The sequence below is a fragment of the Mytilus trossulus genome, chromosome 13, assembly GCF_036588685.1.
Source record: "Mytilus trossulus isolate FHL-02 chromosome 13, PNRI_Mtr1.1.1.hap1, whole genome shotgun sequence".
Classification (NCBI taxonomy): Eukaryota; Metazoa; Mollusca; class Bivalvia; order Mytilida; family Mytilidae; genus Mytilus; species Mytilus trossulus.
The window spans coordinates 42543159-42567156 of record NC_086385.1 but is presented as its reverse complement, the minus strand read 5'-3'; the positions used below and the strand labels follow the sequence as shown (position 1 = coordinate 42567156).

General features: G+C 31.1%; 2 protein-coding genes across 2 annotated transcripts; both read left to right on the top strand.

The window, feature by feature from the left end:
- Window positions 1-3919: 3919 nt before the first annotated feature.
- Window positions 3920-21353, top strand: LOC134694389 (chitin synthase chs-2-like). The gene is made up of 14 exons (XM_063555395.1): window positions 3920-4346; window positions 6018-7063; window positions 7729-7831; window positions 8771-8874; window positions 11435-11511; window positions 12427-12538; window positions 13324-13477; window positions 14724-14958; window positions 16586-16786; window positions 17565-17962; window positions 18296-18460; window positions 19257-19471; window positions 20602-20660; window positions 21322-21353. The coding sequence occupies exons 1-14, from the start codon at window positions 4110-4112 to the stop codon at window positions 21351-21353; spliced, it is 3138 nt and encodes a 1045-aa protein (XP_063411465.1). The 5' UTR covers window positions 3920-4109.
- Window positions 21354-21866: 513 nt separating this feature from the next.
- Window positions 21867-22965, top strand: LOC134694388 (chitin synthase chs-2-like). Its single transcript, XM_063555394.1, has one exon. The coding sequence runs from the start codon at window positions 21867-21869 to the stop codon at window positions 22815-22817; it is 951 nt and encodes a 316-aa protein (XP_063411464.1). The 3' UTR covers window positions 22818-22965.
- The last annotated feature ends 1033 nt before the right edge of the window (window positions 22966-23998 follow it).

The following is a 23998-nucleotide window of genomic DNA, read 5'->3' as shown; positions in this document are numbered from 1 at the left end:
ATGACACTTGCACGTAATTCCATTATATTCACACCAATGTATAAGAACATACTTTGCTTGAATTATAAATTTCAGTAATAACCTTCTTGAAGTTATTTGCTGTTACTTATCTCTATAAGAACAAATCAATTTTAAGAACGCATATAAGGCAGTTTTGAGGTGAGTTTCCTGAATTGCAGTCATTTTGTCTGATATGAAGCAATTCTTTCAAACTGTTGAGAAACTAACGGGTATAATATTATGCGCAGAAATAATATCTCTTCTTGCTAGATGACAAAAGAAACCATAAAGTAAAGAAAAAAAAATCTATTATAAAGGATATTCGATATTTACTAAGAATTCAAATATCAAGATGTTTTGATTATGAATTGGCAAATAAAAAAAAAGAATAAATTAAATAATAAATAAAAAGTTAAAAACACCAGACCGTCAGAATTATATGTGTTGAAATATTCCTTACGCAGCAAATTCTCAATTTAAAAAAAGTCAATCTCAAAGATTTAAATCATTAATAATTTTAAGCGTACAGATTTAACAACCATGTTAACATGTGTAATGAACATCATGACATAATATGTATTAGATTTATTCCACGGGAGGTATATGTTTAAACGAAGATTAAAAAATCACTAATACACGTGTTTACCTAAGTTTTATTATTTGGTATGTAATTGTCTGTTGTGCTGTGGTAAAGTAAATGCAAACTATTATACCTAAACATACCATAATGTAAATCCTTAGAGCGGGAATATGTGTCATTTTAAAGTATTACTCACTGATCCTTCACGTTATTTGCAGAACTTTATCATTATAATTTTCCGCACAAGCGACAATATTGATTTGAGGACGGGTCAAAGTTCACCCTTTCATCAGACTAAACAGACCAGTTACGTGCATATTGGTTCGACTATTTATGAAAACGTTAAATAGTAAATTAAAATTAAACGGAGAGTGAATGTCAATGAAACAACAACCATGCCAAAGAGGAGAATACAGCTTCTTGCCATAAATGTATCTTCAATACAGCGAGGAAGTCCTGCTCCCATAGGTGAGCTTCTGTGGTCCCCTACACAAACACAAAACTCCGGAACATAAATGAACTAGATCGAAAACAAAGAAATATTTATTGTTATCCGTGAATATAAATTTCCATAGATGTCCTATTTAAAATGTATATATATGTTTAAAACATGAGTTTAGATATTAAACTAGGTGCCTTTTTTTCTGTTCGCTCGTGTTGCTTGCAGTCTTTGGGTTAAATACGAAATGAGTTTCTTCCCGAAGATACAAATGTTCCTCTATCAATAAAAATTGGAACTGCAAAACAAAACATGATTGAGTCGATGATTAAACTCAAAATAGTGTTTCTTATTTAAAATCCACTTAAAATCGATATAAACTACAATATAAATTAAAAGTACTTAAATAATTGATATATACATGTATTAAGTTTTCAGGCAAATTAAGCTGTCGTCAACTTCAAATTGAAATTTAAATATATATGCTGTACTGACTTGTAAACGTGCTATTGCGATAAGGACATAATATGAAATAAATCTGAGTCTTTTACTCTGTTTCAAAATAACATGCTTTCTAATCGACTGTTATAAAATGAAAATATATGAATAAAAAACTAAAAAAATCAGAAAAAATTGTCTGTGTTCTTGTTTTCGAGACATAAAATACTGAACATTTGTCGAGGAAATTATTTTTTATATAGTTTTTCAATCATTAAAAATTGGCGCCTTTTTTGTCTCAAAAACTATTAAAAAGTTATGATTTTATGATATTTTCAAATTTGGTATTTAAACTTATATGACTTTAATAAAATTTTGAAAAGAATGGGTAAGTGGATGATATATATTTATACATATATAGCACTTGGCGGAAAAAGCTAGACGATACCGAATATGTGACAACAATTTAAACATATGAGGAGAAAAATCCTAAAAACAATCTTAAATTGCAGTTTAAAAATTTATATCGGTTACAAATGTAACAATAACCTCATGGTTTTGTTTCCTGTTCATTTTTTTTCGTTTCCTCGATAAAGTTGTATGCTGTCCGAGACCACAATTGTTGTCCCTTGATTTTCGTTGTTTACGAATATAGTCCCTAGTGTTGACAGTGGGTTACTTGCCATTAATTTTTATACTCCTATCAAATTTATTTCTGCATGTTTGATGCCTCAAATAGCAAGTAGGGGGAGACGAAATGTAATATTTTCATTATCCTCCCTGTCTGAAATGTCCTGGGGTTGAAGTCATAAAACTTTGCTCAGTACTAGGAGCACAAAAATCGTGTTCGAAACATGAAATCTAGTATTCTAATATGTTGGTTTTCGAGTACGAGTACAAAAAACTGACTCGAAAGCTTTATGACCACAAGGCCAGGACAACACGCTACTCCAAAAAATGCGACCAGATCATAGTATTCGTTAGCAACATTATTTCATAACTACAACCAACGATGTTTTATCGCATGAAACGCTGTTTTAACGCGTTAAATCATATTTTAACGCGTGAATTGATGTTTAACGCGTTTATTGATGTTTTAACGCATAAACTGATGTTTTAACGCGTTAATTGATGTTTCAACGCGTTAAGAGATGTGTTAACGCGTTAAAATAATGTATCGTTACTCGTAGCAACGTTATTGTGTTGAATTTAACGCGTTTATGTGATCTACTATGAGACATGTGGCCAGTGCGACGGATATTCTATCGCAATAAACGTCTATTTTCACCTACGGGATAAATCCCAAACTTGATAATTGCAAAGTTTAACGCGTTAAATATATTGATTTCTTTTCGCGTTACAATCTTGATTTAACGCGTTAAAACTGTATTTATTGGCATAAATGTAATTTTATCGCGTTAAATTTTTACGCGTTCCTTTATCGGGTTTTTGACATGATCGGCCTCTCATAGGGGCAAGCTGTCAAAAGATTTCAAGACGCCTTAAACCGAATATTGACCATATTTTGAGTTAGAGCCTATGGAGTTTTCTATAACTTTCATATAATTTGTCTCAAAAGTAGTACAACACACTGTAAAAGTATTTTTAAGAAAACGCTGGTGGTTTTTTTTTTTTTTTTAATTTATGTTCTAAAAGAAATGCAGGACCAGTATGCTATCTTTTAAATCTAATCTATGAGAATATTCAAAAGATTTTGGAGGTTTCGTTGTTAAACCTTAGACAGTCTTATCTATTGATTATTTTTTCACCAGCCGAAAAGCTTCACAACTTTGTAATCCTATAGAAAAATGATTAAGTAAAAAAAAAATGAATTAAAAAAGTATGAACAAAAAATATCCGACATTGATCTGAATGCAGTTTGAAAAACAGAGAAGAGAAAATGCTAAATGGTCGATATTCAGGGTGTACAAATAAATGCCAAATAGCGTAGTACTTTTAATTATGAAATACTTTTGTGTTGTTAATTGCACAATTTATTATTTCGTCAATTCGTCACGGATACTTTTTGTTTTTTAGATTTAATACGATATAGTTCTGGTTTCAAGAATGGCAGAAATACCGGAAGGGAGTAAACCAACTTCACGAATAGTCAACCCTGGGGTCATAAAACAGTATCAAACGGAGTAAGTTTAAATACATTAATCATTGTACTAAGATACGTCTTTTTTGTCATCAATAAGAAGGGCATGTAGTCCTTATTATAGATTGGTCGAGATTTCAACTTTTTAAGACTTGACATTGATAAAAAAAATACATATACAAGAAAACGAAAATACGAAGTGAAAACATTGAATGATTTTTAGCAACAGATTGTCAACAATAGCCAAACGCATTAAAACAATTAAAAAAAGTACAATCACACAATCAGTTACAAAAGTGACCGGGTTAATCATATTAATATAAATTGAGTTATCAAAAGCTATTTGTTTTTACAGAAATGTTGAAACCAAAGAAAATGAAGATAATGAAGAACACGAAGAACGTCCAAAGGAATATGACAGCCAACTGAAATTAAAGCCGGAAAAGGTTTTAAAAGTTGCCTTTGCAATATTCCTTTTTATCATTGCTTTTGGAAGTGGATTTATTGGACGTATAACATTGCATATCCTTATATGGCACATCAATCCACCGATGGAAACTCCAATCTCAGTTATAAATACTCTCGGAGGTCTCCTTGAAACAAACTGTTCCATATGCATTAATGAAACATCGTGCACGAGTCAAAGAAATTCTAGTGCAGTAGACGCATCATGGATATGGGCTTTGTTTTTAGTTATAATTGCGCCATATTGCTTCACCTTTATGTCAACATTTTTTAAAATCTGCTTTAAATCCAATAAAAAATTAAACTGGAAAGTGCTTGTTGCAGTAAGTTTAAATAAGAATTTTATTACTACTATATATGTCATATTATGTCATAATGGGGATAAACAATGGAGTATTTGATTGCGAACAAATGACTTAAGCTGAAGTTTGTTTGATATAAGAATACTTAATAAAGTTGTCCTTTGTGGTACAAAAGAAAAAAAAATCCAGCGATTTGTTTTATTCGTATATTGTATACCAAAGGAACGAAGCATCGCTATTCAATTAAATGGAGTATACATACTATAAGTTATATAGTTCGCTACTGACCCCCTACTGATCCATAGAGGGTTAGTAAAATTCATAGGGGGTGAGGCCGGATAACGAATTTATCGGACGCTGGACTTTTTCTACGACGTTTTGTTGAAAAATAAACAATTAAACACAACAACATTAATTGATGACGTCGCCATTAACGCGTCATGAACCCCATATGAAACTTACGAACCCCATACGGTCTCATAGGGGTCACCACGTGACGGCGTTCAACCAATCACAACATGATAATTCATCTGTGGTCCGATAAGATTAAATAATTGACGGAATTGGAATAATACAAATTATGATTTCAGCGTCTTTTCACCTTTTGTTATTAATAGGAATATTTCTTTATCTAAAATGCTACCAAAACATTACTGTAACAGTACTAGATACACACGAGTAAATGCGAATCTACTTATTCTAGGGCCTGTGAGATCTGACGTTGTTGTACAAAAATGTCAAGAATATGTCAAAGTACATAGCATTTAGATTCACCCACCGTGCAATATTATACTAATTTTTTACTGTTTTACTTATCAACTCTGTACATAAATATCCAGCATTGTCAACGGAAAAAAGTTTATGTTTTTTGTGCATATAGATATCAACATACAGATAATTACTTTCCATGAAGACATATTAACCCCGCCACATTCTGTAAATATGTGCCTGTCCCAAGAAAGGAGCCTGTAATTCGATCATTTTCGTTTGATTATGTGTTACATATATTTGTTTTTCGTTCATTTTTTGTACCTATATCAGGCCGTTTGTTTTCTCGTTTGAATTTTGTTTTACATTGTCATGTTTGTGCCTTTTAAAGCTTACTGACGGATACTATAATGAATTTGTTGAAACATACTTTTTTTTTAAAATTATGACACAGAATATATTGCATATGTTTTGGTTATAATCTGTCTAATCATTTCCATGACTTATTACCAGATGTTTATTTTCTTCTCCTATACGAAAGTAACACACCGGAACAAAAACTAAATTTTGACTCTTTACTTTTTAACAAGAGTTTGTATTTTTTTCGTGAAATGTATAAAGGTAAATGTGCTGACAAAACATATTTCAAATTGCTATGATTGCATGTACAAAGTTAAGTGATACGAATTGTTATTGGTTGAAAAACGACCCAAATAAAGGAAAAAAGTCTTCCTCAACAGAAAATTGACAATGCCTTCTTTACAGTTACACCTAATATTTAATTGTTTTTGGAAGGTTTGTATTTACTGAGTTCACACATTTCTTGTTTGTTTGTCGACAAATGTTTACCAATATTTATGAATTTAGCAGTTTGTTTCTCTTTTGTTTATTTTCCCTGCTATAAAATGACTCAATAGACTGTTCTTCTCCAATCTTATCATGTGTTTATAATGTTTATATTAATAATTTCTTTATACTTTTCAGGTGATTATAATTGAAACACTCCATTCAGTTGGACTCTCTATATTGGGATTTCTTGTGTTACCTGCATTTGATCCAGCTTCTGCGTCAGTCGTTTATCTATCAACTGGAGTTTTCCCGCCTTTACTTGACCTTTGTGATAAGATTGTCAATGCGATTGGTAAGAAAGTCCCGAACAAATCGAATAATCAGCAGAAAACCAATGTTAAAACCCTAGAGCAAGACCACAATGGAACTACACAAGACAACAGTTCAGAAAACACAATAGGATCGCCTGCTAAAAGTTCATTCTGTAGTGAGACACTATCATTCTTATTGCCATTCGGTGGATTTACAATGCAGATTGCCGGAATTATTTTAATAGCAATTTACATCAAAATTGGAACCACCATGGTTTTATTTGTGCTGTCCGTCCTTTTAGTCTCAACTAAATACTGGGAAAACTTCATTTCTATGGGGGAAAATGACTCGATCTTTTTCAGAAAATTGAAACGAGAACTACATATAGGAAGAACTAAAACATCGTGTATAGTCAGTTTCTGGAAAATCCTTATATCTTTTTTAGCAGTTATAACGATTTTTACTAGTAGAGGTACTGACTCAATGCTGGCTTTTAGAGCATTGTTCAATGGAAGAATAGCATCGACAAATATCTTCTTTGGAGACCAAACGATAGGAGTTAATCCAAATTGTCAATCGAATGTGCCATTTTTAGCGGCACTTATTTGTATTATATGTGAATACCATTGTTACAAGACATCAAAAACCGTATGTGTGATCAACTGTCAACGATTCGGCTTTAGTTTTTCATTGGCTACCATTCCACCAATCGTCACTATTGTTATAGGAGGCCTGATGCATCATCCTGATATTTTAAAATTAGATTCATGTGATCTACTCTTCTCTGACTGGTGCATCAAGGACAATAGTCGTTTAGCTGACAACTGCTTAGAATTAATTATAGCATTCGTTTTGCTCTACATTTCCTTTTTGATCATAACACGACATATTTGGAAATCAAATGGACGAAAAAATGGCGAAACTGCAAGGTAAACACGATTCTAAGCTGATACGTTTTGTAACTTTAACTTTATTGACAGATCAGACAAAATGACGTGTTATTTAATTTTCTTAAATTTGTATGATGAGTCTGATCAAAAAGCTTCATAAATCGATATATGTCTGTCACAGCGGGTATTCAGTGTGTATTTCAGATAAACGTAAGTCGATACTTACAGTGCTAATCACTCATGCAAAGTTGACCTTAAATGAATTTGAGTAGTTTTGAAGATCATTTCTGATTATTTTATAACTCTTAAGGTTCTATATACATACTTCGCATTCTAATGTATCACTTTGAGCGTTCCGTATGAAGGTAAATCTAGAAAAGCTATTCGGATTCAGGAAATTTATATTGTGTTGTTTCCATATTATGTTTGAAGATTAACCTACGATACTGGAAAAGCAGCCATTTTGCATGCATCGTATATAACATCTTTGCAATTTTTCTAAACTTACATATTGTATTAAAACCAAGTCAAATTTATAAATAAGAAGCAGTAACTCTAGAATTCGAACGATTAATTACACAAATTTAAAATTAAATTAACAAAAAGTATTTTTATATAAGTCTACAACCCAAATCAACTATCCGTGCTAAGAACATAATTCCTGAAAAACTGACAAATACCACTCATTTCTATCTATTTCATAGGATATTGATTTCACCCTTTTACTGTGGACTCTTTACTGATTTATCCTTGATACTGAATCGCAGAAGAGATGACGACGAATATGACATTGTTCACCGTGAGAAGGTAATTATCTAGATAAACTGTAAACCAATGCATACAACAAAGTGGAAAAAAAATCCTCAGAAAGAGCGTTTCATTTGTTCGTGCGTTTGAGTGCAAGCAGTTCTAGATGCCTGAATAACACAAACGGTGTCTATTTTATTGCACAAAATACATATTTCGACAATCAATGTTTCTTCAGTGATGCTCGTGGTTAAAATGTCTGAAAATCCAAAGTTCATTTAAAGGATGAAGAGCTATAAATCAAGAAGGACAAAAAAGTATAACCAAAGCCGAATAATGAATAAGAGCTTTGCATGAGAGCAATACATTCCTCAAATTAAAATAATTTCAAAATAATTTTTACAGCAAATTTTAATTACACAACATCCGTATTTCTGAGCATGTACCGAAGTCCTGGCTACTGGGTTGATGATACCCTCGGGGACTATCAGGTCACAATCAGAGACATCGACGCAGTGGTAGTAATAACATAAACTACTGATATGTATGCCCGAGGTAAATATTTGAAAATCAAAAGCACAGTAAAAGGATGAAGAGCTTTAAACCAAAAAGGACACAAAAAGTATAAACAAAGCCAAGCAAGGCATCAGAGCTTTACATGGGGAGATACTTTTCTCAATATTATGTCAGGCTGTACATAATGTGATTCTATATTGATAAACGCAACAAGTAGGATAGGAAAAGAACATGACATGTTTATACATGTAGAGATCCAGTTAAAAATAACAAGCATTCAATAACTCACAATTAAAAATAATTGGAAGACGTTTTCTGTCGATGTTCCATATTTGTCCTGCTTCATAAAGTTTTAAACACTACCATACCTAAAGACACTATCTGTTCCCTAATCGATCGACCATTAAAAGCGAAATAGTCAGGGAGACATTATATGACGTTTGAATAAAAACTGTGGTTTGTCTCTTTTCAAATTTATTACAGAAACCTGACGAAACCAAGAAACATAAAACTCTTTATGCCTGTTGTGCTACAATGTGGCATGAAAATGCAATTGAGATGAAGCAACTAGTTACATCATTATTAAGGTAAAATTAAAAGAAAAAAAAATTATTCTGTTCCAGTTTTGAACTGAATTTGACAACAACAAGGTTCTACACATTGTCAAAAGATCAATGATTGTATATGGACCGCGTGATGAGACGTATACATAGATAATTTTATAATATGACTTTTCTGTATCACATCTTTATCAATATGAGACACCAATAAAAAATCCAAGAGCTCACACATTTTATACTAATATGTACGTTTTTTCATGGCCAATAATAGCCGGAAGTCAAGTTAAATTATTTGGCCCCCCGGCCAATATCGATATCAGCCCTCAAAATCAATATTGAACCCCGAATTTGACTTCCGGTAACCATTTGATCAAAATCTATTTGAACAAGATTTCATCTGAAGAAGCTCGACAATCTTCCAGTATTAAATGACGATGCAAGTAAATTCATACAAGAAATGCAAAATGATAACAATATGAAAAAAACAATAGAGTAGTAAAACATTAGAAAGTATAAAAAAATTGTAAAAATCAACAGTGGAAATAGTTATTTGTCCGCTATAAATTGAAATCACAAAAGTTCCCGTTAAACTTTGACGTCATAACAGAAACTATATGATTCCACAATGTAAAAGTGATTATTTTATGACAAATATTTGTTTACTCACTGTGATACATTTTTTTTCCTCAAATGTTTTTGAATTTATGTTGAAAATATCAATTTAATTTGATATATTCCTTTTTTTTCTCCAGCTTGAAAATATGTGTTAAATAGATTATTACATGTCATTTTCCAGATTTGCTGCGGTTTCTGCCCACGACTCATATCAAGTCCTCGCGCTAATGCTCTTTTGATTGATATTGGAGTCTAGGGATTATACCAAGGCCAATATGGAAAATGCCATGTAATTTAGTATTTATAAAGAATTTGTTTTTATATATGTAGTTGGTAATCCCTTAAATACATGTTATAGGCAATTTATCATCGTGCATTTCCCTTATCATTTTTAAGTAAAATAGAAATATTTGCTAGATTCATTTGTGTTCATTTTTAGACTTTGTTATATCGAAAAATAAGGTATTTTGTAGATTAAATTTTGTAAAATCGACCATTAGAGTAAAATTTTCTGTTTTAAAAGAAGACTGCACACATATTGGTTACACCATTTTATTTTTAGTTTAAATACATGTTAATCAATTTATGTGAACATTTTTAATAGTGAGAACATGTTTTTTTCTGAAATCTGAGTAAGCGGTCGGATTTGAAAAAGTGCACGATGGCTGAAAATTATTTCTTTTTTTGTGAATATAAAGACCGATTATCTATGATTCATCAAATATTAAAGTGAAAATCCTACTTTTTAATTTGTAATTGGGCTTTGTCCCTATTGTCATTGAGTAAAATTATAGATTTAGGTGACTATCTATACATTTTTCATTTTGCTTTTAATAGTTATTGAAAACTTATATTCAAAGTGTTTTCCTTTTGAAGGGCTCAAAATATGGTTAACATCATTCATCACGCAGTATTTACACAATATCTAATAAATAGTGTTATGTAGGTGTTTGCACTATACATTTCTAAAGAATGTATGTTAATTAAATGCATTTATAAACTATTTAAATGTTCAAGTATGAAGACATAGACACTTAATATGATAAAGATTTTGAAATTATCTACCATCTGAACTTCATATTAATGGAAATCAATGAGGACAATTAACAATCATTTTAATTGTGCATGAAGTAATCAGAAATCAACAGAAACCATGTTTAATGCATATGCATTTATATACATAAGTACATATTAATGCATTGGACATAACTTTTATTAGAGCATCTAACACTAGGAAAAAACTTCAGTTAAAATGTAAATAGAAATGAACATATCGATATTTCTTTACGTCATTTGGGGGGACAGATGCTCTTAATATTGACACTTACGTGTAACTTGGACCTATTAAGTACATGGGAATCGTCTATGCGTTTCAATGTTCCTCTTGTATCTTTCGCACCGTATCCATAATCAAAATTTGTAAAAAAAAAAAAAAGACTCATTATATTTATGTCATTCTGATGAATTAAGCCTTTTTAAACTGATTTTTATAGTTCGTTCTTATGTTGTACTGTTGTACCACTCCGCTAACATGTTTAACCCCGCCATATGCTGTATGTATGTGCCTGTTCCAAGCCAGGAGCCTGTAATTCAGTGGTTGTCGTTTGTTTTATGTGTTAAATATTTGTTTTTCGTTTAATTTTTGTACATAAATTACGCCGTTAGTTTTTTCGTTTGAATTGTTTTACATTGTCATTTCGGGACCTTTTTTAACTGACTATGCGGTATGGGCTTTGCTCATTGTTGAAGGCCATACGGTGACAAATAGTTGTTAGTTTCTGTGTTATTTTTGGTTTCTTGTGGAGAGTTGTTGCATTGACAATCATACCACATCTTTCTTTTTTTATAATTATATTTCATGCTAGTAACTTATTCATACACATACAAAACGATGTGTCATTATTCAGCAGCAAGTTGCATTACTCGTTTCCTTCATACATTTAGGTATTCCTTTTTGTTTTCGTTTAAACAGGTTAGATCAGCGGCAGGCTAAAAACAAGTTTTTGAAAGAAGAGTTTAAAGAAGACGTTGAGACATTCGACTTAGAAGGTAGTGTACATTCTTCATATCCTCGAATTTGTGTAACCATGTCAGATGTTATCATTTTCTTTTATTGATGTTATTTGTTTTGCGTCTAATGAGAAATATTCAAGGCATGTGCAGGACTTAAACAAATGCACAAAAAAAACAACGCAAAACGAAAGTTTACACAGTTGGCGTTGACAAAAAAGACGGATAATAGGAGGATAACTTGTAATGCCACTAGAAAATGAGGGTCTATTTAAAAAGGATGAGCTGTCATGAAGTTATGGCAAGGGTTCTCTAGATAATTGTTACCCAGTTTCAAAATAACAATCTTTTCATATAACAAGAATATATTGATAAAGGTTTATTAAAGGAACACAAAAAAAAAGAAAACATAGGTCAATGTGCTTGTTTTCGATATATTAGCCTTCGAAGTTTTGGCGGGACAATGTTCTCCCTTGATTTTTATAGCTTTTTCATTGAAAAGTTAAAACTCTTAAAAAAATATTAAAAGATAACACAGATTTTATAAGACTTTTACAGATGCCTTATAATTATACAAAAAAAAGATTTATAAAAAGGAAATGGGGGTCAATGGGCAAAACCTTTTTAAGGCATTCAAATTGATAAAAGCAAGGGGTTCCGTTAATCCTAAAACATGACAAACGGAGGTAGCATGGCACTATTTTCATCGAGACCTTAAATCCATTATCTGATCACACATGGCTTCCGTTTTAAACATCCATATATTTGAACTTGTCTCAATCATTGAAAAAAATACAGAATAGTGTTTTCGACAAATGAAAAAAAAATCAAATTACTATGTTTATCTTGTACACAGATATTCCATAGATATATATTCATGATATTAATTTAGTAATCATACAACTAAAAATATTTTCTACTGCAAATTATATTAACCAATTAAAACTTTTTAAGCACATGTATTTTTTGATGATGCATTTCTACCAACGAAAGGCAAAGACGACACAAAGAAAGTAATGAATTCATATGTACAAACCTTCATTCAGGAATTAAACGATGCTACCAGGTTAGTTAAAATAAAAACGATGGGACCATCTCCCTGTTTGTAACAATCATCCACACCTGAAAACATGGAAACATAAAATACGTAAATGATTTCTCCAAAAACCTACTGTTATTTCTTTGTATCGAAGAAAGAGATAGATCTTCGTCTTTATCTTAGAAATATATGACAATAGTCGTATTCAAAATTTCATCTTTATAATAACCCAAAATATCTTGCAAAAGAAATATATATAAAATGTAATGTTGATTGATATCGTATAAATTGCAAAAGACATATATTCTTGTGGAATAAGGAAAACAATTAACATTGAAATTAATTAATGCTTTCATTAACGAATCATCTTGACCGATTTTTTCATTTGGCAATAAATAAAGGCAACAGTAGTATACCACTGTTCAAAATTCATAAATCGATAGAAAAAGAAACCAAATCCGGGTTAATAAGATAATTGTCATTATTTTTTCTATGTGACTGTATATTCATATAGCTTATTATTTTTTTTATATCAACAACATATACAGTACTTCCTTCGAGTCCTTTAAATACTTTTTTTTCAAGGGTGACCTAGACGCCCAGATTTTATTATTCAATGACTCCAACCGCATTTTTCTGATTTGATCACAAAACGTTTAAAGAACTCATCAAAAATACTTGGCTTAGTAACCAGAATTGTCCAATATATATTGTATTATAGAAAATTTTATTATTTTTAACCATTAACCCAGATGATGCTGCATTTGAAATATCCATTCGATAAATTTACTGTTTCTATATTTTTTGCACAGGGAGTTTTATGACAAACAAATTGAATTACCAGAAGGTGGTATGCTTAGAACTCCTTATGGTTCTAGGATTGAATGGAAACTTCCCGGAGAAAATAAATTGTTTGTACATTTGAAAGACAATACGAAAATTCGAAACAAGAAGCGTTGGAGTCAGGTACATATTTAAAAACATATATTTGTTTTACCGTCTTGCATCACATCTGAAGCAGTAAACTGAACGCGTAATATGTACATAATAGCATTATGACAATATTTCTCCTTATGATGTATAAGAAACAAAGTCGATATATCACAAGCCTTGATGAATTAAAACACTGCTGGTCTTGGTAAAGTTCTTGTTTTTCATTTTTAATACTTACTTTCTTTTAACATGTTTTTTGTTATATTTACCTGTTTTTCAGTAAAAAAAATTTGCACGCCAAATTTTTATCTGTTTTGTCCGCTTTGAAAGTTTTCGGTTTACTTCCTTGTGAACGTTTCTAATATTCTTAAACTACTGAAGGCTTTTAAAATAAAAGGGTTTATACAAATGCATATTTGTAAATGTGCTAGTAGTGGTTAAATCACATTTGAAACATATTAATACGGGTCAAAATCAAGCAACAACTTTTGTTGTTTATTCGGTTTTGAAAGGATGATACCATTTAAATTCCATATTTGAGTGCATTATGTTTTTCGGTCTGTGCATGCGTCTATTCGTCTATATGTCTCGCTTTAGGTCAAAGTTTTTTGTCAACGTAAATTTTGATGAAGTTGAAATACAATTTTAATGTGCAGTTCTGTCACTTGTTTATACAATTGTCCATAAAATTAATTTTTAATTATGTAATTAAAGATCAAAACGCTTTTTATCCATGTGTTTAAAGATATTTAAATCCCCTTCTCAACAATTAACACGCGATTTAGAAATAAAAGAGAACCTTCGAAATCAGCAATGTAAATTATTGATTTCCTTTTAGAGGAGAACATACATTATATTTATTTGAAAATTTGTATTATTTGGAGTTCGTGTTTTTCAATCGTTAGTTGTCTAATTTATGGACAACTTTTGTCTTTGTTTTCTGCATGCATCAATTGGCCTTGGTATTGGTGTTTATTTTAACTTGTATAAACCTGGATGGTTTCCTTTTTTTTCTTTTTATATGGATGTGAACCATTAGATTTGAAATATATAAATAATAAATCTTATTGTTTTCTAATTTGAACTATGTACCCAAGTGAATAATAAGTTCAACGATATAGGCAAATATATATATAACATCAAAATATACCGTCCAGCGGAATTATTATTATCAGCCATCATTAATGGAATACTTATTCATGAATCGGATGTTGTAGAGTGAACAAATAAGTGTTATTTATGCTAAAAAGCAATTAAGTCTGATTTACTATGCTTTCAGGTGATGTATATGTTGTTCATTCTAAAATGGAAAATTCAACGAAAATTCAAAGGTAAAAAAATGGAGAAAAAGGAAAAGAAGAAAGCAATTCAGGAGGCCGCTGAAAATACATTCCTGCTGGCACTTGACGGAGATGTCGACTTCCAACCAGAGGCTGTTCTAAGTTTAATGAGACGAATGGAAAAGAACGATAAAGTAGGGGCAGCATGCGGAAGAATTCATCCGATTGGAAATGGTCTGTGTTTTTAAAGATTATTACTTATCTTTCTTCTAAAATAATTAAAAAAATAAAGCAAAAAAATTACGGAATGAATTTAATCCTTCATTGTTTTCCTACTCGTTCTTATAATTGTCTATTTAGCAGGCAAAGCAAGTAGTGTTTTGTAGGTTCCAAGGACTACAAAACCATAATGATGAATCTTGTTTTTCAATTCCTATAAAAGAGATGGGAAAGATATCAAAGGGACATTCAAACTCGTAGATCGAAAAAAAGCTAACAATGCAATGGATATCAATGAAAAATGACAAACAAATAACACCACGCAAGTCAGAACATAGAAAACTAAAGACTTTGACTTTAGAATGTATTGCCGCCTAATTCAAATGAGATAAAACCTGAAATTGATCAATATTTTTATTCCATTGATGTATTAAAAACGGGATTGAAATTTTGACCTCCGAAAAAAAGAGTTAAGACGACAAGGTGATCTATGACATAAACGTATCAATTGCTTCTCATTTAAAAATTTAGAAAATAGTTTGTTTAAGGTTTCTAAAATCTTATTTTAACAATGAGTTTAGAAGCAGTTCTTTTTTTTTTAATTTCAAATACTAGTTTTATCATTGCATCTAATTCGGCTTCTGTTTAAAACGTCAATCTATTTATTTTGACTAAAGATTTAAAAAAAACCCAACCTTACCTTACTCAATTAGAGGATTTATGTATTTATTAAAAAAAGTACATAAACATGCCATATATATGTGTTGAATTAAATGATTCCAAAAGGCTTTTTTTAAATTGAAAGAACACCATGCAACTACTGCCTTTTACTGCATTCATTTAATATATGATTTTATCATATGTTTAGTAGTAAATACAGTAGTTTTGAATATTTGGCAAGTAGCCTGCTGTTTAATCCATATTGCGCAACTTTGATGCGCAACCTTTATCGCAAACCTTTTATTACAACCATAACCTTTATCGCATATCCTTTATTACACCCCTACTTTTTTTTACATAAAGTCATTTTTTATTTATGTAAGCTTAAGAAATATATTCCCTAAAAATAGGTATAATAGAACGGTCATTCAGGCGAGACGCAATTTATTGAATGACGTCATTGTTTGATTTGTGACGTCACGAACGTCAAGTTTTCATATTTGTAGGCAACTAAATGCAACTATCAAAAATACAAAACAAACAACAAAATAAAATAAAATAAACAAAGTATTTTTATAACAACAGCACGCAAGTTGTAAGGTAACCAAGGTGCTTCGGATAAGTAATTGAGCAGTTCTTTTTAGGCTTTTAAAACAAGACAAAAGTAAAACTACTGAAAGTAACCCAGTGCTAGCCTATGGATAAGAAAACAGTTCATATAATATAATACTCTCCTGTTGAAATACATGATAAAGCGTATAAAACATGGCAAAATCCGTATCACATGCCGTATCACTCCCTCGACCAATATCATTCCTCGGGCCTAAGGGCCCTTGGGCTGGTATTGGTGTCGCGGGATGATACGACATATGATACGGATATCGTCATATATTATTCTCTATATAAAACCATTGTTCATCATCAATTACATATCTTTTTATCGATATATATTGAATTTACGTGATATTTGTATCGTAAACAGGTCCTATGGTTTGGTATCAACAGTTTGAATACGCCATAAGTCATTGGCTTCAAAAAGCAACTGAACACGTGATTGGCTGTGTATTATGTAGTCCTGGTTGTTTCAGTTTGTTTCGTGGTTCTGCAATATTACAACATGAAGTTCTTGAGACATATACCTCAGTTGCACAAGAGGCAAGGCATTGTTTGCAGTATGATCAGGGTAAATACTTAACTTATTTTCATATAAATTATTGTAATAAAAATTAAGGCATTATAGATGTTCATTAGCCTTTAATCAATATAAGCGTAATCACTTATAGCCTTTTGAATTTAACAGGTACATAGAAACTAAATTTCGTGCCGCAAATAATTCTCTAGTTTTAACAGAATTACAACTTTTGAAAGTTTATTCTATTTTCTCCAAAAAATACTTTTAATACCACAGCTTTGCATCAATCACTTTACATGACTACTGAATTTTTCTAGAAAGACCAATTTTCATTTACTAAACAAGGTCACAGAAAGTTTCAATCGAAATGAAATCACAGTAAAATATTTACTTCGCTGCCACTTTGTCAACCTATTAAGACACTGGCCGCTAGAAGGCGTCGAGTTGTATCTACGATTCTTCTGTATATGCTATTTTGTATTTCTAAATATTATTTAGTTTTTGTGAACCATTTTGTGAACCATTCAACATAATGAAACCATATATCGATATCGATTAAGCAGTTTTATGCAAACAACAGTAGAAGGCCACCAATGGGTCTTCAGTGTAGTAAGAATTCCCGCAACCGCAGGTGTCCTTCAGCTAGCCCCTAAAAAGTATGTATACTCGTACAGTGATAATGGACGTCATAATAAACTCCGAATTATACACATATATCATACTATAATGTTAAATGTAGTCCTCTGATAACAATATATATATTCAAACATGAGAATTCTTCGTACAGACTATAAGCACATAACCCGCGGTCAAACTTATTGTTTTTCAGGCGAAGATCGGTGGTTATGCACCTTGCTTCTTCAAAAGGGATGGAAAATTGAATATTGTGCGGAATCGGATTCATATACATTTGCTCCTGAATCCTTTTATGAATTTTACAACCAACGTAGACGCTGGACACCTTCAACTATGGCCAATATTTTAGAAATAATTCAAGATTGGAGAAATGTTACCAAGAACAACGAAAACATATCGTTCCTGTACATTGTTTATCAGGTGTTTTTGTTTGCATCAACCGTTCTCACTCCTGGAACAATATTCATGATTATATTAGGTGCTCTTATAGTCGGATTTGATAGCGTTCCGCCATGGTTGGCACTTATTTTAAACCTTATTCCAGTAGTAGCGTTTATATTAATGTGTCTGTATACCACAACTGAACGACAGGTGTGTAGATGTTTGCTGTATACAGTATATAACTTATGTTATGTTCATTTATGTCATTATTGAAAGGAAAAAAAAGGTTTTAATGTTATGCTCTGTAAAATTTGAATTTTAAATGCAGAAATGATTGATTCACTTATAATTGAAAATGTCGAATCGAAAATGTTAACATGCTCCAAGAAATTATGTTTCTTAAGATAATCTGTTGATTTTTTTCGAATACTTGATTTACAAGTTGTGATTGTAGACGGTTTTAACTGTAGTCGCATATTTTGCTTCCTGGCTTATTGGATAAAATTTTTATCGGTATAAATTATTTACTTCAATATTTTTCAGTTGCAAATGGCAGCCATTTTGTCTTGCATATACGTTATTGTAATGGTTGTTGTTATGATCGGAGTTGTGCGAGACGCCATAGTTGAGGGGTTATGCTCAACGACCACTATATTCATAATGTTTGTTGCTGGAGTGTTTGTAATTTCCGCTTTTCTTCATCCTAAGGTAATACTTGTATCAAATTTCATGACATCTGTTATTGAAAAAAAGTTATAAGCTTTATATGGTCATATTTAGTTATAGTAAAAACGTTATTACCAAAGTTTTGTATGTAATTCCGTTTTTGCAGGATTTTCTTGTTGCAAAATCTGTATTATGAAACGGTGCCACAGTTAATGTTTTCAAGCAAGGTTTGAAAGCAAAAGGTCACAACATACGTAACAAAAATAATTCCGCCGAAAGTATATACAAAAAGGAGCAGTCAGAAAAAAATGAGAAAACCAAAAACTCGATTATATAATCCAACGAAACGACTGAAAAGGAACTTTGAATTTCTGACTTGGCCATGTTTGTACATGTTTGGTATGATATATATATTGCAAGTAATAATAAAAAAATATAAAGAATATGTTCAATTTCGTTCATCTCAGCATTTTTGTCGATTTGTCTTCATCAAAATTGCTCAAAAGTATAAATTTAAAAGCCAAAAATGTATGATTACGTTGAAACAAAAGTAGAAATGCTGTTCCATAGTGTAATATATGTTTTGTCTGTTTTGAGTAGTCATGTGATCAAATTCTGACGACAAAAATCGATCATTTATAATGAAACTGTAAATAGACGTCAACAAAAAATTACTAGCTACACTGATTTCGGTTGATGCAAATTTAATAAAACTACTTCGTTACATGTATTTGTTTTTTCTAACTAATTCACACTTTCGTGTTTGTTTTATTAACAAACAACTGTATACATTTTTGAGTTTGTTTACTAACAAACAACTGTATACATTTCGTTGTAGGAGATACTCTGCTTACTCCCGGGAATACTATATTTTCTGGCAATACCTTCAATGTCTATGTTGATGTTTTTATATTCAATTGGTAATCTTCATGTCACATCATGGGGTACAAGAGATACCAACACAAAAAAGGAGTCCGACAAAAAGATATCAACTGAGAAGATAAATAATAGAGAGGCCAATGAATATCTGTGTTCCATTGGAAAATTTGTTTGGTAAATCCATACTTTTTTTAATTTGAATTCGTTTCTTTGTAGATGACAATGAAATTGTCAAATTTGTGTGATTTGTGCTTGCTCTTTTCTATATCAATTTTTATATATTTCTATAGCTTTGTTGTCCTTAGGCTCTGTGTTGAATTCTATACGCAGACCTTTAATGGTGTGTTTTTTACAAACTTGACCTGGATTTGAATAGAGATTTGTCTCAGTCTCATTGGAAATATTAACACGTCTTCTCATATGTTAACAACAGTTTATTCGCTTCTTGTTTGGAATAAACAGAAGCAAGTGATTAATAATAAAGTAATTTATGTATTTTCCATTTTCTGTGTATTCATTTGTATTCGAACGTCTCAAAGTTTGTTAATTTTCTTGGATATCCAATTACGTGGTTTTACCAGCCTCTATACATAAAGCCTAAATAAATTGTGTACTTTATAGAACAATTCTAGTCATGGTTCACTTGTATCCATGAAAACCATGAATATTGGTATACACCAAATCCACAGAATTTTTATCAATTTTCATATAGTACTAAATGAATATATTTTTGGTAGTAGGGTATGCTACGTTTTGCAGTGGCACTATATAAAGGATATTTCAATAATATATCATTTTTTCCAAAACAATCAATTGAATACAAGCTCCTAACATGGGACATACAATTGAATATCGAAATGCGGAATATGTCAACAACTGATTTTTGGAAAACACGTGTTTTTCCCGATGCAAAGACCCTACAAAATAATCAATATTAAAGCCAAAATATGCCATCTGTTATGACCTGACAACAGTATCGTAACTATATCTCTTCTCAATAAGTCTGTTTTAGCTTTTTTGTTAGCTTTTGAGGTAAATGCTGACATTTTTTAGCTCTGTAAAGAATATTACCATACAAAATTTGATGTGAAATTCCTGAACGTTTAAGATGTCTATATGTTGAATTATATTTACGAATGATGTCCTTGTACCGATGATAAAATTTAGTAAATGTTTTGTGCTAGTGTACAAATACAAATACAAAAGAGAAGGCGAAAAATAAAATAGAAACATTCAAACTTGTCAATTTAAAAAAAAAAGGATAATAATGACTGACCTACACGAGTATATTTTATATTTCACAGTTGTGCAATGTCAAAAGATCAAACCACAGAAACACATTCGAATAAAGACCAAGATAAAAGTATGTATATGCAAACTAGCCAATACAGTTTGTATCCTTTTCGAAAGTAAACATATATTTTCTATACCTAAATTATAATGCAGCATATCTCGGTGTTCTTTATGATAAGTTAACGTTGCTTTTACTTGTTACTTTCTATAAAGGCCAACTTTAATTGTGCCTTGTCAATTATCTTTCATGTGGTAAAGTTTTAAAAGTTATAAGATATTTTTTTGGAACTAAGTTATGCACTAGGTAAAACCTACACAAAAGTTTAATTTTCCGAATATTTGTCTTTATTAATTATACAAAAACCGTTCGTATAACAAAATTTAAAGTAAATAATTTAATTTTTCGGGCATTAATTATTTCCGAATCTGTATAATGCATGCAGATTTTGCTCAAAAAACGAATTTGTCTAGCCCTTTCCGGAGCACCTGAGATCACCCCTAGTTATGGGTGGGGTTCGTGTTGCTTATTCGTTAGTTTTCTATGTTGTGTCATGTGTACTGTCTGTTTGTCTTTTTCAATTTTGGTCATGGCGTTGTGAGTTTATTTTCGATTTATGAGTATGACTGTCCCTCTGGTACCTTTCGTCAATCTTTTTAATCTTTACATTAGTTTATAAAAGTCTATAGTATAGATATGAATACTGAAATAGCATAATTTTGTGATTCTGCAGTATTTTTGCCATTTATTCTTTCTAAGAAGTAAGAATTGTGCCACAATATGAATATAAGGAGATGTGGTATGTTTGCTAAGAAGAATACAATCTACTAAGGGACAACTTCAAAAGATCAATGTAAGATAAAAAACTTAATTAAAAAAGTTTGGGGGTTGGGGGATGGGGGTTGCACTGCTGCAAGATTTGGTTATCCGACATTGAGTTTTACATATATCCATAAGGGTCGATAATTTTTTTCTCAATTTAAGTAAAGAGAGGGATTGGGGGGGGGGGGGGGGGGGGGGGGGGGCAGTGAAAAAACTATGTGAATTAAGTTTTTTAACCTTCATTGAACTTTTGATGTCGCCCTAAAATTCAGATAGATTAAATAGAATCAAACAAAGGCAGTCGTAAGGAATTTAATAATGAGAAAAATGCCGTGTAGTTGTCTCTAAAAGAACCCGACACAAAACATATGAAACAATTTAGACATATAACATGTACATGTACTAATGATAACATGTAAGCAAAAGTTAAATGAATTTTCGTTATGGTTCAAATTTATGAATCTGCTATTGTTTCCTTTTTCAACATATCATGCGAATTACCAACCAGATGTTTTAACTAATGTTTTACTTTTGGAAGCAGAAGATGAGGCCACAAATAAAAAGTCAACAATAAATGATGAAGAAGATGAAAGTCAAGATAAAGATATGACTAGCTTCACCGTCGACAAAAATGTCCCGAATATTAGCAAAAAGGAAACAAAATTTTGGGAGGAAAAGATAGAGAGTTATTTAAAACCACATGATAAGATGGATAAGTTTACGATTGCACGAGAGAAAAAACTGAAAACCGAATTAGTTGAGTTAAGGAATAGCGTCTGCTTATTTGTTTATCTTTTGAATGCCATTCTTGTAACAATTATGTTTGGGCTAACACAAGTAAATGCTTTCAAAGACTCATTAACAGCTGGATTTGACTGTGGTGGCGAAAATATTTCGATTGTCCCTATAGCAATACTTTTTAGTGCTGTATTTGGAATTCTTCTTTTAATACAGTTTTTATGTATGCTGTACCATAGATTTTCCACGCTCGTTCATATCACTGCTAATACTGATTTACGTAATACTGACGATGAATATAGTGCTGAAATATTGAAGAAAATTGTTGCTGATGCTGTAGAACGGAACAGGGACCAACCAGAAGACGGAACGGACATGGACATGAATAGATCTGTGTTCAAAGCTAAGGAAAAGCGTTATGAAAATTTCAAAGATTTGATGATGAGAAATCAACCGAAACTACGATCAATGATTAAAGGATCGCTTTACTTAAAGAATTTGTCAATGCAGAAGAAAGTAACAGACAAATGGCTATCTGTTTTAAACAAACAGAATAAACCAGAACCAAAATTAAAAAATGTTGTAGAAAAAGTTAAGAACAGTAAAATTGGTCCGGCGCCAGCGAATGATTCTCAACCGGCCACTTCTAACACAGATAGCAATGTTTAAACATGAAGGTAGTAAAATGAATGAAACAAATTGTAGATAATATTTTTTAGTTACAAATGACACAAATGCAAAAAGGAAAAAGAAAAATTATAATAAATAAATACTTGCCATTTCTGTCATAAAATCAATAATATTTCTTATAATTATGATTTTTGTTATTAGGGCTATAGCACTTTTTCCGTGTTCTGTTTTATTGAAATTGCATCATATCTGCAAAAGATTTTTTGTTTTTTTAAATAACAAACAAACATGAATTTATTCAAGTATGTTAAAGATTGCTGATTAGAAATGTTTTACCTCCCCTTGAGTTTATTAAATTTTTATTTGTGGAGTTGGGATACAGATTCAATAAACTATATCTTTAGGTACAGCTGTGTACTTAGACATTATTGTAGTTTTACAAGTTTTATTATTTATAGGCTTTATATTTTTTTTTCTTTTTCAAAACAGTATTAACACGTGTATTTATTATTAAGTATTATTATTTTACTATTAGTGGTTTATTTTAATAATTATATATTGCTTTAAATTAAAGATTTCTTACTGTACTTTGCTTCAAGTGACTGTAACCAAAACAATAGCTCAATAGTTTATTCAGTTTAATACTATTTGAAATTAGCACAATGGTAGGTAACGCATGTGTACCAGGAACTGAATACCTATTCCTGGCATCGGAGTTTATCTCAGTTGTTTTATTTATACTTATTCCTGGCATCTGAGTTCATCTCAGTTGTTTTATTGAGACTCATCTTGCTAAATCTGTATAGTATTTTGTTTTTGTTACATGTCCATTTCATCGTTTTCCTTCGAATAAAGTGTTACAATGTAATACCTGTTTTCTTCTAGTTTTTAATCTTGTGAGTCGGTTAAGTCAAATTTAGTGATGATAGGATGGGATTGAGATTTTAATCAGTGAAAAAAACTAGATGTAATTTTTGTCAAACCTAGTTCCAACAGTTTTAAAAAATAATTGATGATAGAAAACAAGTTGTCGGTGAATTTGGTTTTGTAATCAATATTATCGCTATTTTGTGCATTTTTCGTTTGATCTTTTTTTGTGATAATTTTCATATCATGCTACTCGCTTGAGATGGAATAATTATCACTAGAAACTAAGGAGGCCACGTGGCGTTGCTAACGAAATTGACATGAACATGATGAAATTGACAACGTCGTCATAG